The sequence below is a fragment of the Chiloscyllium plagiosum genome, unplaced genomic scaffold (genome assembly GCF_037043375.1).
Source record: "Chiloscyllium plagiosum isolate Xiang-an unplaced genomic scaffold, Cpla_swu_hap1 HiC_scaffold_12, whole genome shotgun sequence".
Lineage (NCBI taxonomy): Eukaryota > Metazoa > Chordata > Chondrichthyes > Orectolobiformes > Hemiscylliidae > Chiloscyllium > Chiloscyllium plagiosum.
Window position 1 is genome coordinate 25,656,535 of NW_028270150.1, and position 18,279 is coordinate 25,674,813.

General features: G+C 44.3%; 1 protein-coding gene across 5 annotated transcripts in view; it reads left to right on the forward strand.

Annotated features, from left to right (window-relative positions):
• Positions 1–18,279, forward strand: part of hlcs (holocarboxylase synthetase (biotin-(proprionyl-CoA-carboxylase (ATP-hydrolysing)) ligase)) — a 165,100-nt gene that overhangs the window by 18,312 nt on the left and 128,509 nt on the right. For all 5 annotated transcript variants that reach the window (XM_087992530.1, XM_087992531.1, XM_043701230.2 and 2 more), the window contains 2 exons: positions 3,053–3,202; positions 6,491–6,653. In XM_087992530.1, coding sequence (XP_087848656.1) covers positions 3,053–3,202; positions 6,491–6,653 — 313 coding nt within the window. The remainder of the gene's footprint in view (positions 1–3,052; positions 3,203–6,490; positions 6,654–18,279) is intronic.

Sequence of the window (18,279 nt, forward strand, 5' to 3'; positions counted from 1 at the left end):
TGCTGTCTGGGGAAGAGAATTCCAAACAATGTTCCTTCTGCCCCTTGGAGGGTCTGCAAATGCAGACTACTTTATCCTCCATCTACCAAATCTGTGCCCACTCACTGAATGTATCTACAAGCCCATGAGGTGGTTTTTATTTTGATGTGTTTCAGCACTAATAGTTTATGTTGCGTGGGTATTATGAAAATTTGAGATTCGGTTCCTACTTTTATATCAATGAAATTTTCAAATTAACAAATTCCTTAAAATTTTATTTGACAACATAAACTTTATGATTTTATTCAATTCTCTTGCCAGAGCTGGTGTCTGTTAGTGGACTATTGACTTATGCTATGGTCCAACTCTGGGAGAATGTACCAATCAAAGGCAGGAATTTGCACATTGGATAATAGATAATCAATATGAAAGCAGAATCCAAGATGGGCAGTTCAGAAAGTTGAACAAATTATTAGTTATTAAGCTGGGGAAGGGTGGGGTTTGGGGTCTTTTAGTGATGGAGATATGGAAAACTTTATGGATTTTTTCTAGAGTATAGCCAAATGAAGCATGGATGCCAGTGGGAAGAAACTGAAGGAAAATGTAAATAAAGTCAGAGTCAAGTGAAAAGTGTTTTTGGGGAAGGGTTTTCATTTGGAGGAGGTTATAATACTGGCTGGCTGCTGGTGAGTTGGAAGAGCAAAAGCCATGGGTTTAAAATATGGACAAAAATTTTAAATTCAAAATATTAGCTTTCTGGCAGTAAATTAGGCTGGTGAAAATGGGGAACATGAATAGAGATTAGTGGATAGCACATGAGCAGCAAAGTCATGGGTGGGACTATGGAATAAAATAGGTGGAAGATGAAATGCTAATGACAGAATTATGGAGTACAATCTTGAAGTTTTGAATGTATGAGAGTTTTTGGAGTCAGTGGGTAATTTTGTGTTGTTAAGAAAGTGAATTTGGAAATTCCAAACAGGAATGAATAGGATGTTAGCATTATGAGTAATCTGTAGCCTGACAGAATGGCTGGAATCTGGTGGAACAGTTGGATCAGTAGCTTCTGCGATCCCAATGTCCAGGTGGTGTAGGTTCTCGGACAAGTAGACAAAAAGTAAAGAGAGATAGCGGCGAGGAAGAATTAAGTACCATTAGTACATGCCTGTTAGTAATGCCAAAGGGTAGTACACAAATGAAGAAACGGCAAATACTGTGATTGGATTTAAAACAATTAATCCAAGCAGAAAAAAGTTCATCAGAGAGAAGGACGTTGGAGCTGGTGACCATGTCAAAAGCTACAGATTGACATAATTTGTGACTTTGGTTAGGGCAATTTTAATGCTGTGGAGCATGTGGGAATTAGTTTGAAAGGTGGAAAGAAGGCTTAATGTTCCATTTCAGTGTGTTTTGTTTTATAAGCTGACCATTTAGCTGGACTGGGACAGTTTAAGAAGGCTTGCTACAACCATCTCAATAACAATTGTGGATGAGCAATAATTGCCAGTGACACCTGCCTCACATGAAAGAATTAAAAATAACTTCAATTATAGAGCCATAGAATTATACAGCATGGAAATTGAACCTTTGGTCCAACTTGTCAATGCGACCAGATATCCTAAACTGTTCTAGGGCCATTTGCCAACATTTGGCTCATGTCCCTTGAAATCCTTCCTATTCATGTACCCACCCAGATGTTGTAATTGTACCCACCTCCACCACTTCCCCTGGCAGCTCATTCCATACACGCACCACACTCTGTGTGATAAAATTGCCTCTCAGTTCCCTTTTAAATCTTTCCCCTTTCACTTTAATTCTATGCCATCTAGTTCTCCCCTACTCTGAGAAGACAACTTTGGCTATTCACCCTATTTATGCCTTTTATGATTTTATAAACCTCTATAAGCTTACCCCTCAGCCCCGATGCTCCAGGATTAAAAAAAAACCCCAGCAAATTCAGCCTCTCCCTGTAGCTTAAGCCGTCCGATCCTGACAACATCCTTGTAAATCTTTTCTGCACTCTTTCAAGATTAACACCATCTTTCTTATAGCAGGGAGACCAGAATTGAATGCAGTCTTCCATAAGTGGCTTAATCAATGTCCTGTACAGCTGTGACATCACATCCCAACTCTTATACTCAGTGCACCAACCAATGAAGGCAAGCGTGCCCAAATACCGACTTCACCACCCTGTCTACCTGTGACTCCAATTTCAAGGAACTATGCTCCTACACCACCAGGCCCCTTTTGCTTGGCAGCACTCCAGGACCCTTCCATTAAGTGTATAAGGCCTGCCTTGATTTGCCTTGCCAAAATGCAGCATCTCACATATATTTAAATTAAACTCCATCTCGGCCTATTAACCAATATGATAAAGATTCTGTTGTACTCTGAGATAATCAACTGTCCTACACCACCTATTTTGGTGTCATCTGCAAACTTACTAACCATGCTTCCTACATTCACATTCAAATTCTTTTATATAAGATACAAAAAGCAGTAGTCCCAGCACTAAGCCTTGCAGGACACCATTGGTCATAGGCCTCCAGTCTGAGAAACAACCCTTCATCATCACCACCTTTTGTTTGTTACCTTCAAGCCAATTTTGTATCCAGTTGGCTAGCTCCCCCAGATCCCACATGATCTAACCTTGCTAACTAGCCTATCACGTAGAATTTTGCTGAGCAATTTTCTGAAGTCCATATATAGACAATGTATACTGCTCTGCCTTCATCAGTCTTCTTTGTCACCTCTTCAAAAAACTCAATCAAATTAGTAAGACATGATTTCCCATGCACAAAGCTGTGTTGACCATCCCTAATCAGTCCTTGCCTTTTCAAATGCACATACATTTTGACTCTCAGAATCCTCTCCAACGACTTACGCACCACTGATGTAAGGTTCACCGATCTGTAGTCCCCTGGCTTTTCCTTACCACCTTATTCTTAATTTTTCTTACATTAGCACATCAACTTAGGTCAGTTGGTTAGATTCACTCCCCAACTTGCGCCACTAGTTGTGACCTTGTGTATCTACAATATATTTACTTTGCCTTTTTTTATCAATATTTCAGCTTTGTGATGACTTGAGTAAATGGTCACTGCGCCCTGAACCTGTGATAGCTCGCACTGAACACAAACAGCGGGCACAACAAATAACTTTTCTGATAGAAGCTATCTTGGGAAGTGCTAGTTTTGATTCAATCTCTGTTTCTTCTGAAAAAGTAAGTGACTTAATTTTATACAAAACAATTTTTATTATAAGGATTGCTTTAATTTGCAAAATCTGCGACCTGTTAGGCATTCCTTAGCTGGACATCTTTAAATTATAATTTGATATTTTAGTTCAGAACTCGGACGACACCAGGTTATATATGATTTCAAATTGACCTGTTGGATTATAACCTGGTGTTGTCTGACTTCTGACCTTGTCCACCCTAGTCCAGCACTGGCACTTACACATCATGGTGGTTTAGTTGCCACTTTGTTATGGTGTGATATAGATAAAGTCTGATTCTTTTGAAATGATGCTGTATTAATTCATAGCCATAACCATCTGAGCTTACTTGTATAAACCACAATGCTTACTTGCCTTTTAAGCAATAAAACAGTCTTAAGATATGTTTTTATGAAGAATTATCTCCCTTTTGCCAAAATGCATACCTCACAATTCCATATCAAATTTCACCTGCTTTTGTTTGCCTATCTGCTAAACAACAGATGTCATATTGCAGTTGGTTCATATCATCTTCACTGTCATATCTGTTCTTGTTTTCATCAGCAACTGTTGAAATGTCCATGATTATTATTTCTAAAACCTCATCTATGACTTATGTTAAACTGACTGCCCTATCCTTGCATCTCTTCTTGAACAAGAGTGTTCAAGTTTACCAGTTTCTAATATTCTGGCAATTCCCCATTTTTAGAGAATATTGCAAGTCTATCCACTATTTCCACTTCAACATCCCTTAGTAACCTAGGTTACAAGCCCAGGTGACATAGCTACCTGCATTATAACAAGCCCTCCCTGCGCATCTTGCCTTTATATTTTCACTGTCTGTTTTCTCTATCAACTCTGCTTCTATTGATATTTTGTCAGCATATCTTAATAAGCATCAATACAAAGTACTCCATACATTTTAACCTGGCTTCATATTGTAAACACACACTACCGTCCTTGTCCCTCATCTGCTCACCCACTACTTAACGTTTACATGATATTTGAACATTTTTGGATTCCTTTTTTTATGTTAACTGACATTCTATTCTCATATTCTTTTTGGCTGTTTTATTTTTCTTTTCACTTCTAAACTTATCTTACTCAGCCTAGTTCTTGCTTGAGGAGTTCACTTGAACTGCCCTTTACACCTCTCTTTGTTTCATGATCTCTATCTTCCTCATCATCCAAGAAACTCAGGATTTTGTTCCCTGACCTTTGGTCCCCCTCACGTTGAACAAATCTAGACTGTATCTGACACATCTCTTCCTTAAGATCAATGGGGCAATGCACAGGTAACCTGAGAAAAGTCGTGAAGTGTTGAGTTGTGGGGTGGTGCCTTGTCTTTCTGGATGATGTTACAGACAGGGGAGGCAATGGCCTAGTGGTATTATTGCTAGATTGTTAACCCAGAGAGGTGCAATTAATGTTCTAGTATCCTAGGTTTGTGTCTGCTTTGATAGATGAATTCAACAAAAATCTGGAATAAGGGTCTAACTATGACTGTGAAAATGTTCTTTATTGTTGGAAAAACCCATCTGGTTCACTAATGCCTTTTAGGGAATATACCTGCTGTCCTGTCCTGATCAGGCCCATGTGAAACTTCAGACCTTGCAAGGCATCTTGCCCCTCAATGCAGCAGAAACACGAGAGTTCTCAAGGGCATAAGTTATATAGGTAGGCACCATGAACAGCGTCCAGGATCCTTGGTGCAAACATCAAAGAGTTGACATCAGTGATCACAGAGGATTGCATATCGATGGATTGAAATCCTTTTCTATTGATGAAGTCAGCTGCACTATGATGTGGCTCTGTCTGTGTAACATGTATATAGTCTATCGTGTCCCACCCCTGGGGAAGCCAGCTATGTTGCCAAAACCTGCTGTCTGGGCTGCAGCACCAAGCTGATTGCAATTTTTGCTCTTTTCTGGAGCATACTTCCCAGCCAACTGCCTCTTCATTTCTTCATGAAAAGAAAACTTGTGGACATGTGGAGCCAAGAATTTTGGACCAACATTTGAAACAATATAACTGGAAAGGTCATTAAATTTAAAAAGATGTTGGATGAAGATCAGTGCACAAATATGGGTTTAATGTCAAACTGAAACTTAACTAATAAACATGCAATACTTTGTAGGAACAAGATTAGGCTATTTAGCCCATTGAGCCTGCCCCATTCTGTATGATGATGGCTGATTGAACCTTCAATGCCATTTGCCTATCCTATTTACATAACCATGTACAACACTGATAATCTGTAAGTTTTAACCTTAAAAACATGCTCCAAGATTGAGCTTCCATAGGCTACTTTGTTACAGAACTCCAAAGGCTCAGCCTTCTGAGTAAAATGTTTCTTCTCATCTTGGACCTAAGTAGCATCCCTGTCATTTTTTAAATTATGCATCCTGATTCTCGATTCTTGAACCAGAGGAAACATCTAACATGCATCTACCTGACTAACTCTTTAAGCACCTTGTAAGTTTCATCTCTCATTCTTTGAAATGCTAGGGAATACAAGCCTAAGTTTGCCCAATCTCTCTTCAAGGAACAGCCCCGCCATCCCAGGAACAAGTCTGATATTCTCTCTATGGCAACAGTGCATTCCCTAAGATGCCTCATAGAGTACTCCAGACATAGTATACCAAGCTCATATACATTTGAAGCAAGGCTTGAGTACTCCTGTGTTCAAATGATTTTTCAATAAAGGCTAAGATACACACACACACACTCACACGCACACGCACACACGCGCACACACACAATGCAAAAAAAAGCTCTGGCAGATATCTTATTCTCAAATGCAAATGGGTAAAACGTGGACGTTCTGGAACCTGTTTCTTTGAACACCTGTAGGAATCATACACTGTTGTGTCTGACGTGTTTTAGATATAATTTGGTCAGGAAATACAATCTTGAGATATCCTTTCAATCTATTTTTCAAAACACAGGTTTCACAGTGAAATGATGTAAAATGTTTTCATTTTTGAAATGAGAGACATCAGCTAGCTTGCTTCTCTCCAACTTGGTTTGCTCTTAGCAGTCTTTAGTCCAATTCAGCTAGTTAAAACAGGAACTCGTCCAAACCAGGCACTGTTTAAACAAGCATGGTATGACACTTCTGCATCGTACTGAAATTACATTGACCATACTAAATATCGTTAAGAGTTGAACTATATTTCTGCTGCAGTGAGTGAAAGTGAAGTGAAAGTAAAGTGGCCATGTCAGTTTTGGCAGAATTTAGAAATTATTTCAAGTTGTATTTTTTCACTGGGCAATTGTATATTTTTTCCTGTAGCTCTTAAGATATTCTGACTTCTGCGTACCATTGGCATATTTACTTGGCAACCCATACAAACTAATTGCTGAAGCAAATGTAGATGATTTTAGCAGACTTGGAGTTGCCTTCATGGAGAACAGACTACAGATGGATGATGGAATGGTACCTCAAAAAATAGTTTGTGAGTGCCTTTTTTGCTTTTATTTGGGTTTTATTCAAGTTTCAGTATTTTAGTTGCATTATATGCATGCATTTAAAGTTCTTGGATAAGAGTTTAATTGGTAACCATTTGTAGAGACACTGTAAACATCTATGAGACGACTTCCTATGTTCAGTGTGTTTCATAATTTTTTTTTCTTGAATTTAACATTTCATAACAATGTAAAGGTGTTAATGTGGGAACAAAAATTCATATCTCTATCTTCTGTACACATTTTAAATCAAATCTGTGAGTTGAAATATATATAGAGTTTAAGTTGTTTTATTTGATACATATTGAGAATAAGTCAGGAACTATTATCGTTTTTTTGGTAATTTACAAAGTTGCTTTTACATTCAGACACTTATGATATCATAGGACTAAGTTGTAGGAGGAACTGAGCCTCTACTAAGAATGATATAACATTAATAAACGTTTAAAGACCATTTAGTGGTTGTAAAGAGATCAACTTGGAGAAAGTGAGGACTGCAGATGCTGGAGACCAGAGTTGAAAAGTGTGGTGCTGGAAAAACGCAGCAGGCCAGGCAGCATCCGAGGAGCAGGAGAATCGAGCATAAGCCCTTCTTCAGGAATGAGGCTGGTGTGCCATGCGGGCTGAGATAAAAGGTTGGGGGGGGGGTGAAATTTGTGGGAGGGGCGCTAGGAATATGATAGGTGGAAGGAGGTGAGGGTGATAGGCTGGAGAGGGGGTGGGGGCGGAGAGGTCGGGAAGAAGATTGCAGGTCAAGAGGGCGGTGCTGAATCCGGGTGTTGGGACTGAGATAAGGTGGGGGGAGGGGAAATGAGGAAGCTGGAGAAACCTACATTCATCCCGTGTGGTTGGAGGGTTCCTAGGCGGAAGATGAGGCGCTCTTCCTCCAGGCGTCGTGTGGCCAGGGTCTGGCGATGGAGGAGGCAAAGGACCTGCATGTCCTTGGCAGAGTGGGAGGGGAAGTTAAAGTGTTCAGCCACGGGGCGGTTGGGTTGGTTGGTGATCAGCCAGTCATCTTAAACCAGTCAAAAATCCCAAGATGGGTTGCCCGGTTCTTGAATTGCTGAGCAAAACTGAAACAATTAGAGGTGATGGGAGAAACCAAACAGCCATCACAACCAGAATTGAAACCTTTTTGGACCCAGACAGACCAGATTTCAGTAGAAGGTAGTACGATGGCACAGTGGTTAGCACTGCTGCCTTACAACACCAGAGACCCAGGTTCAATTCCTGCCTCAGGCGACTGTATGTGTGGAGTTTGCACATTCTCCCCGTGTCTGTGTGGGTTTCCGCCGGTGTTTTAAAAAATTCTCAAGGTCAGGTTCGTAGGAGAGTAGTCTGACACAGAACAAACGACCAAGAGGCGAGTCTACTAGAATATGAGCATTTTATTCCCCGCAGCGTCGCCACAACCAGGTCTCATACTTACAACGGGTCTGGCTTATACTCACTCTACATGTTACCGGAACTGGGAGCCGTCAGTTCTCGTAGAGCGGTTGCCAACAACCCACGCTCGGCAGTTAAACGCAACCCCGGAGCAGACTCACCGAACTGGAGACTTTTCCAGCTGATATACTCTTTTCCAGATATAAACATTCATGTGAACAGCAGAGCAAGGCTAAAAAACACATTCCATTCTGGTTACATACAGATAAGAAGATTCACACGGGGAGGTGTGTAATAAGATTCACACGGGACTAAGCAACACCTCCATTCTGGTTAGATTCACACATGTATTGGGACATAATTTTTAACCGTTTCACCACAGCCGGGTGCTCCGGTTTCCTCCCACAGTCTAAAAATGTGCAGGTTAGGTGAATAGACCATGCTAAATTGCCCGTAGTGTTAGGTGAAGGGGTAATGGGTCTAGGTGGGCTGCGCTTCGGCAGGTCAGTGTGGACTTGTTGGGCCGAACGGCCTGTTTCCACACTGTAAGTAATTAATCTAATCTAATTATTATGGGGAGCAAGAATGATTGTACCGATTCTGGTTGAACTCCACCAGGGTCAACCAGGGTGTCCAAAATGAAGATGTTGGCTAGGAGTTACATCTGGTGGCCAGGATTGGATGCAGATGTAACTGTGATAATGTAGCATTGCACAGAGTGCCAACAAGGACTGAAATTACTGCCAGCAGCTCCCCCACATTTGTGGGAATGGCCGGTATATCCTTGACTCAATTACACGTCGACTTGAGATGATGCTGCTCCTTTTACAAGGTTAAGTCATCCTTGGCTTTTTTTTTAAGAGGGATCGTAAATGCAAAGGTTTCAACGTATTTGTGTTGTATGATTTTAGGGCCCATTTGATTATAGCTAACAGATACTGCCTTAGGCAAATGCTTTAAAGTTTAAAAAAACACTTTTACAAAGAAAGGGGAGTGGCCAGTTTTCCCAGCTCAGCTTTTCCCTGGATTGGTTTAAGCAAGCAGTCAGTTTTTTGAGGCTGCTGGTTAAAGAAACAGCTCCAAGCTGATCCTCTCTCCTGTAAGAACCTGTGTTTGATTATACCTTTTTTGTCAAGGGGGTGTTTATGGGGATGTTGCACGTATATGGAGCAGCATCACTAAGTTGTGATCGAGTCAATTAGGTTTTTAAATAGTTATTTTAAATTCTGTTTTCTTTGTTTCATGTGTAAATAAATAGTTTTATTTAAAACTGAGTAGTTGGGCCAGCTGCAACCCTCCTGGAGTATTCATTTCATACCTGCTTAAAACAACTAGAAAAGTTAGTGTCTGGGCTACCTTCTTGAAATATTTTGAGGGGTTTTGATCTTCCTGGTCCTGAGATGGGGAAGGGTGAAATGGCATCAGGAATACCAATGCTGGAAGCAAGACGGTGCTAAGCAAGAGAGACAGTTTACTTCAAGGAATGAAGTTTGGTGTACGTACCATGGGAATGGCCGCCTGCAAGGATAAGAGTCATGATTGATATGAGGTCAGATAATGTTCGGATCGATGCAACAGCTCAATAGACAATAGACAATAGGTGCAGGAGTAGGCCATTCAGCCCTTCGAGCCTGCACCGCCATTCAACATGATCATGGCTGATCATTCCTAATCAGTATCCTGTTCCTGCCTTATCTCCATAACCCTTGATTCCACTATCTTTGAGAGCTCTATCCATTCTTAAATGAATCCAGAGACTGGGCCTCCACTGCCCTCTGGGGCAGAGCTTTCCACACAGCCACCACTCTCTGGGTGAAGAAGTTTCTCCTCATCTCTGTCCTAAATGGTCTACCCCGTATTTTTAAGCTGTGTCCTCTGGTTCGGCACTCACCCATCAGCGGAAACATGTTTCCTGCTGCCAGAGTGTCCAATCCTTTCATAATCTTATATATCTCAATCAGATCCCTTCTCAGTCTTCTAAACTCGAGTGTATACAAGCCCAGTTGCTTCAGTCTTTCAGTGTAAGGTAATCCCGCCATTCCAGGAATTGACCTCGTGAACCTACGCTGCACTCCCTCAATAGCCAGAATGTCTTTCCTCAAATTTGGAGACCAGAACTGCACGCAGTACTCCAGGTGTGGTCTCACCAGGGCCCTGTACAGCGGCAGAAGCACCTCTTTGCTTCTATACTCAATTCCTCTTGTTATGAAGGCCAGCAAGCTATTAGCCTTCTTCACTACCTGCTGTACCTGCATGCTTGCCTTCATTGACTGGTGTACAAGAACACCCAGATCTCTCTGTACTGCCCCTTTACCTATACTGATTCCATTGAGGTAGTAATCTGCCTTCCTGTTCTTGCCACCAAAGTGGATAACCATACATTTATCCACATTAAACTGCATTTGCCATGCATCTGACCACTCACCTAACTTGTCCAGGTCACCCTGTAATCTCCTAACATCCTCATCACATTTCACCCTGCCACCCAGCTTTGTACCATCAGCAAATTTGCTAATGTTACTATGAACACCATCTTCTATATCATTAACATATATTGTAAAAAGCTGCGGTCCCAGCACAGATCCCTGCGGTACCCCACTGGTTACTGCCTGCCATTCTGAAAGGGAGCCCTTTATCACTACCCTTTGTTTCCTATCAGCCAACCAATTGTCAATCCAAGTCAGTACTTTGCCCCCAATACCATGCACCCTAATTTTACTCACTAACCTCCTGTGTGGTACTTTATCAAAAGCTTTCTGAAAGTCCAGGTACACTACATCTACTGGATCTCCCTCATCCATCTTCCGAGTTACATCCTCAAAAAATTCAAGAAGGTTAGTCAAGCATGATTGCCCCTTCATAAATCCATGCTGACTCTGACCTATCCTGTTACTACTATCCAGATGTGCCGTAATTTCATCCTTTATAAATAGACTCCAGCATCTTTCCCACCACTGAGGTCAGACTAACTGGTCTATAATTTCCTGCTTTCTCTCTCCCACCTTTCTTAAAAAGTGGTATAACATTAGCCACCCTCCAATCCTCAGGAACCGACCCCGAATCTATCGAACTCTGGAAAATAATCACCAACGCATCCACGATTTCCCGAGCCACCTCTTTCAGTACCCTGGGATGCAGACCATCAGGCCCCGGGGACTTATCAGCTTTCAGACCTAACAGTCTCTCCAACACCAATTCCTGGCAAATATAAATTTCCTTCAGTTCAGGTCCTTCAGCCACTGTTACCTCAGGGAGATTGCTTGTGTCTTCCCCAGTGAACACAGATCTGAAGTAGGGCTGAAAATGTGTTGCTGGAAAAGCGCAGCAGGTCAGGCAGCATCCAGGGAACAGGAGAATCGACGTTTCGGGCATAAGCCCTTCTTCAGGAATGAGGAAAGTTTGTCCAACATGCTAAGATAAAAGATAGTGAGGAGGGACTTGGGGGAGGGGCGTCGGAAATGTGATAGGTGGAAAGAGGTCAAGGTGAGGGTGATAGGTCAGACTGGGGTGGGGGCGGAGAGGTCGGGAAGAAGATTGCAGGTTAGGAAGGCGGTGCTGAATTCGATGGATTAGACTGAGACAAGGTGGGGGGAGGGGAAATGAGGAAACTGGTGAAATCCGAGTTCATCCCTTGTGATTGGAGGGTTCCTAGACGGAAGATGAGGCGCTCTTCCTCCAACCGTCGTTTTGTTGTGGTCTGGCGATGGAGGAGTCCAAAGACCTGCATATCCTTGGTGGAGTGGGAGGGGGAATTGAAATGTTGAGCCACAGGGTGGTTGGGTTGGTTGGTCCAGGTGTCCCAGAGGTGTTCTCTGAAACGCTCCGCAAGTAGCCGGCCTGTCTCCCCAATATAGAGGAGGCCACATCGGGTGCAGAGGATGCAATAGATGATGTGTGTGGAGGTGCAGGTGAATCTGTGGCGGATAAGGAGTTTCCTTTGGGGCCTTGGAGGGAGGTGACGGGGGAGGTGTGGGCGCAAATCTTGCACCTCCTGCGGTTGCAGGGGAAGGTGCCGGGAGTGGAGGTTGGGTTGGTGGGGGGTGTGGACCTGACTAGGGAGTCACAGAGGGAGTGGTCTTTACGGAATGCTGATAGGGGAGGGAGGGAAATATATCCTTGTTGGTGGGGTCCGTTTGGAGGTGGCGGAAATGACGGCGGATGATGCGCTGAACATGGAGATTGGTGGGGTGGTAGGTGAGGACCAGTGGGGGTCTGTCCTGGTGGTGGTTGGAGGGGCGGGGCTCAAGGGCAGAGGAGCGGGAAGTGGAAGTGATGCGGTGGAGGGCATTGTCGACCACGTTGGGGGGGGAAATTGCGGTCCTTGAAGAAGAAGGCCATCTGGGTTGTGCGTTTTTGGAACTGGTCCTCCTGGGAGCAGATGTGGCGGAGTCGAAGAAATTGGGAGAATGGGATGGCGTTTTTACAGGGGGCAGGATGGGAGGAGGTGTAGTCCAGGTAGCTGTGGGAGTCGGTCGGTTTGTAGTAGATGTCCGTGTTGATTCGGTCGCCTGAGATAGAAATAGAAAGGTCGAGGAAGGGGAGGGAGGAATCTGAGACTGTCCAGGTGAATTTGAGGTCTGGGTGGAAGGTGTTGGTGAAGTGGATGAACTGTTCAACCTCCTCGTGGGAGCACGAGGCAGCGCCGATACAGTCATCGATGTAGCGGAGGAAAAGGTCGGGGGTGGGGCCAGCGTAGTTGCGGAAGATGGATTGTTCCACATATCCTACGAAGAGGCAGGCATAGCTGGGGCCCATGCGGTTGCCCATGGCTACTCCTTTCGTTTGGAGGAAGTGGGAGGATTGGAAAGAGAAGTTGTTCAGGGTGAGGACCAGTTCAGTCAGTCGAAGGAGGGTGTCAGTGGAAGGGTACTGGTCGGTACGGTGGGAAAGAAAGAAGCGGAGGGCTTTGAGTCCTTCGTGATGGGGGATGGAAGTGTATAGGGACTGGATGTCCATGGTGAAAATAAGGCGCTGGGGACCGGGGAAGCGAAAATCATGGAGCAGTTGGAGGGCATGGGTGGTGTCCCGTACGGCGGGAAAGAAAGAAGCGGAGGGCTTTGAGTCCTTCGTGATGGGGGATACGGCGGGAAAGAAAGAAGCGGAGGGCTTTGAGTCCTTCGTGATGGGGGAGTACAGATCTGAAGTACCCATTTAATTCTTCTGCCATTTCTTTGTTTCCCGTAATATATTCCCCTGTTTCTGTCTTCAAGGGCCCAATTTTAGTCATAACCATTTTTTTGCCTTGCACATACCTAAAAAAGTTTTTACTATCCTCCTTTATATTATTGGCCAATTTACCTTCGTACCTCATTTTTTCTCTGCGTATTTCCTTCTTAGTAATCCTCTGTTGCTCTTTAAAAGCTTCCCAGTCCTCAGTTTTCCCACTTATCTTTGCTATGGTATACTTTTTCTCTTTTAACTTTATATGTTTCTTAACTTCCCTCGTCAGCCACGGCCGCCCATGCCTCCTCCTGGGATCTTTCTTCCTTTTAGGAATGAACTGATCCTGCAACTTCTGCATTATACACAGAAATATCCGCCATTGTTCCTCCACGGTCATCCCTGCTAAGGAATTGCACGATTGAACTTTGGCCAGCTCCTCCCTCATAGCTCCATAGTTCCCTTTATTCAACAGAAGTACTGTCACTTCCGACTGTACCCTCTCCCTCTCAAATTGCAGATTGAAGCTTAATGTATTATGGTCACTACTTCCCAATGGCTCCTTCACTTCGAGGTCACTGACCAATTCTGGTTCGTTACACAATACCAGATCCAGAATTGCCTTCTCCCTGGTCGGCTCCAGCACCAGCTGCTCTAAGAATCCATCTCTGAGGCACTCCACAAAGTCTCTTTCTTGAGGTCCAATACCATCCTGATTCTCCCAGTCTACCTGCATGTTAAAATCCCCCATAACAACTGTAGTAACATCTTTACGACAGGCCAATTTCAGCTCCTGATTCAACTTGCATCCGACATCCAGACTACTGTTTGGGGACCTGTAGATGACTCCCAAGAGGGTTTTTTTACCCATAGTATTTCTCAGCTCTATCCACACTGACTCTACATCCCCTGACTCTCGGTCCCCCCACGCAAGGGACTGAATATCCTCCCTTACCAACAAGGCCACCCCACCCCCTCTGCCCGTCAGTCTGTCCTTACGATAGTACGTGTAGCCTTGAATATTAATTTCCCAGGTCCTGTCCACTTGAAGCCACGTCTCAGTTATCCCCACAATATCGTATCAGCCAATTTCCAAAAGAGCCTCGAGCTCATCCATCTTATGTCTAATGCTTCGTGCATTCATGTATAGTATTTTTAATTTGTTACTGCTCTCACCCTTCCCACTCAACCTTACAGCATGATCCCTTTCCGAGTTTTCTGCCTCATTGGTACAGTTGTCTTTCTTGACGTCTCTTGTTCTAACTTTCCCTTCAATTTCCTTTTTAAATATCCAGTTTGTCCCCCCCCCCCCCCGCTACTTAGTTTAAATGTAGTGGTGCTGCAGTAGAAAACCTGCCTGCCAGAATGCTGGTCCCTAACCTATTAAGGTGCAAACCGTCTCTCTTGTAGAATTTATGTTTACCACAAAATATACCCCAGTGATCCAAGAACTTAAATCCTTGCTTCCTGCACCAGTTCCCCAACCACACGTTCAAATCCATTATCTCCCTGTTTCTGGCCACACCAGCACGAGGAACTGGAAGCAAACTGGAGATAATCACCTTGGACGTCCTGCTTTTCAGCCTTCTTCCTAGTTCTCCGAAGTCCTGCTGTAGTATGTTCCTCCTCTTCTTCCCGACATCATTTGTGCCGACATGTACCACCACCACTGGCTCTTCACCCTCGTCCTTGAGGATTTCCTGCACTCTGTCCGCGGTGTCTTTCACCCTGGCACCAGGAAGGCAACTCACCCACTCTAATAGCAATCACTTACCTTCCTGACCGGCTTTGTGCTCCGCCTGAACTTCCGCCCAGCTCCCGCCGCTCTCTGCTGCGAAAAGACCGTTGGCATCAAGGTAAGTTCTTTATATAGCAATCACTTACCTTCCCGACCGGCTTTGTGCTCCACCTGAACTTCCGCCCAGCTCTCGCCGCTCTCTACTGCGAAAAACACTCACTGCTTGCAATGACGGCATTGGGGCAGCTGGTGCACAGCAAGATCCCACATGCAACAATGCAGCAGCAGCTAATTACTCTGATCATTTTCCCCCTCTGTGATGCTGCTTCAGTTTAATTATTTCCTGTCACCCCAGAATCAAACATTACACCGATTTCACAATCTCAAAATGCCTCTCCCTCTCTCTCCCTTTCTGTTTCCCCAGCTCTCAATTTTTCAAATCTTTCTCTCACTCTTTCTCTCACTGTCGTATTTTCTCATCCTACCCTCCCTGTAACCAATATTACTCTGACTTTATGACAAGTCTTTCGAGAGAGTCACATAATTTGGGTTTTAATTGCTCCTCAGGGAGTCCTGCCTCTCAGATCCTGGGGATGGAAATACTTTTACCCCAGGCTTCAAACCGGTTTTAAAAATGACAGGGCCGCAATCCGACAGGAGCCAGATAACCAGATGCCCCTAAAACCCAGGGTCCCCCAGAGGAGATTAAACCTCGGGGTAAATAAACACACAACTCACGTGGGCCCCCACGGGGTTCAGCCTGTCGACCAGGCCTCAGGACTGTGTCCCCCTCTGGAGGTTGTTCTTTCCTGGCCTCGAACATTTTGGATCTTCGCATAGCAGCTTTCCAAACAAAAGTTCTTCGGGATAAAAGAGGGAAAAGATTACTTGAAAGGGAGAGCGAGAGCATTTTGAAGGCAAGTTACGCAGCAAGATCCCAGGTTTAAAAGCACCCCCGCCTATTGCCAATGTATTAATGTATCTAACACAGTCAGCAGTTAGGATGGTGTGGGAACAGATCTTACCAGGGACTGTAGAATGATAGTGAGGGATGGGCGTCTGATTATTACACTCTGCAGTGACCTGGGATCAATTGCCTTTTACTGAAAACAATTCCCAATTTGTATGTGCCTGTAGCTCCCTCCAGTCTGAAAGTCTCATTACCCTCTATCCTGTCTCCTGTCTCTGAGCCAATGGTGTATTCATTCTCAGGATAGGGACAACATGGGGCTAGATACAGAGTAAATCTCCCTCCATACTGTTTGCATTGAATACTCCCAGCACATGTGTAGCATGGGGTTAGATACAGAGTATAGATCCCTCTGCACTGTTCCTGTCAAACACAAATAGGATAGGGACAGCACGGGGTGAGGTACAAAGTTAGGCAGCATTGTAGACAGTGCAGATGGTACCTTAACATTACAAAGGGATATTGATAGACTGGGTGAATGGGCAAAGCTGTGTTAGATGGAGTTCAGTGTAAGCAAGTGTGTGGTTATCAGGTTGGAGTACAGAGAGGGAGCACAAAGGAGGTTTACAAGAATGATCCTGGAGCTCAGGGGTTACATTCTGAGAGGAGACTGGACAAATGAGGCATTTTTCTCCAGAATTGAGAAAGTTAAGGGGTGATCTGATCAAAGCCTTCAAGGTATAAACACGATGAGACAGGATCGATCAAGATCAATGATTCCCACTGGTTGGAGATTCTAGCCCGAGAGGGAGCAGAGTCTGAGAATGAGGGCCCAGAGCGTTCAGGAGAGATGGAAGGAAGCACTTTGACACACAAAGGGTGGGAGAGGTTTGGGACTCTCTTCCACAAACAGTAGTCGATGCTGGATCAGTCGTTCAGGTTAAATCAGAGAGAGATACATTTTTGTTCAGTGAAGATATTGAGGGATATGGGCCAAAGGAAGGAATATGGAGTTGGGCCACAAATCAGCCATGATCCCATTGAATGATGGAACAGGCTCGAGGGGCTGAATGGCCTCCTCATGTTGCTATGTTACAAATAAAGACCACCTGACACTGTCGCCATCAAACACTCTCAGGGCAGGGAAATGATAGATAAACAGTAAAGCTACCTCTACATTGTCCCCGTCAACCACTCCCACGACAGGGACGGATGGGGTTAGATACACAGTAAAGCTGCCTTTACTGCATCCCCACCAACCCCTCCCAGGGCAGGGTCAGCACAGAGTTAGATACAGAGTTACGCTCCCTCTACACTGTCCTCCCAGGTTTGCTGAATGGAGCTTTAATATTTGAAAATACTCATGTTATTCTGTCATTCCTTCTCCCTCAGTAAGTGTGTGTGTGCATGTGTGTGTGTGCGCGTGCATATGTGAGAGAGTGAGAGAGAGAGAGAGAGACAGAGACCAGGCCCCTGCATTACTGGGTCAGGTACTCCTGTACACCAGTACTTAGAGTCATAGAGTCACGGAAACAGACTCTTCGGTCCAACTCATCAATGCCGAGCAGATATCCCAACCCAATCTCGTCCCACCTGCTAGCACCCAGTCCATATCCCTCCAAGCCTTTCCTATTCATTTACCCATCCAGATGCCTGTTGCAATTGTACCAACCTCCATCACTTCCTCTGGCAGCTCATTCCATTCATGTACCACCCTCTGTGTGAAAAGGTTGCCCCTTTGGTCTCTTTTATAATCTTTCCCCTCTCACCCTAAACCTGTGCCCTCTAGTTCTGAACACCCCCACCCCAGGGAAAAGATCTTGAATATTTACCCTACCCATGCCGCTCATGATTTTATAAACCTCTATAAAGTCACCACCTCAACCTCCGACGCTCTAGGGCAAACAGCCCCAGCTCAAATCCTCCAACCCTGGCAACATCCTTGTAAATCTTTTCTGAACCCTTTCAAGTTTCACAACATGTTTCCGAGACCAGAATTGCATGCAATATTCCAACAGTGGCCTGACCAATGTCCTGTACAGCTGCAACATGACCTCCCAACTCCTGTACTCAATACTCTAACCAATAAAGGAAAGCATATCAAACACCTTCTTCACTATCGTATCTACCTGCGACTCTACTTTCAAGGAGCTGTGAACCTGCACTCCAAGGTCTCGTTGATCAGCAACACTCCCTAGGATCTTACCATTAAGTGTATAAGTCCTGCTAAGATTTGCTTTCCCAAAATACAGCACCTCACATTCATCTCAGTTAAACTCCATCTGCCACTTCCCGGCCCATTAGCCCATCTGATCCTGTTGTAATCTATGATAACCTTCTTCGCTGTCCAGTACACCTCTAATTTTGGTGTCATCTGCAAACTTACTAACTATACCTCTTATACTTATGATGAAAAGTAGTG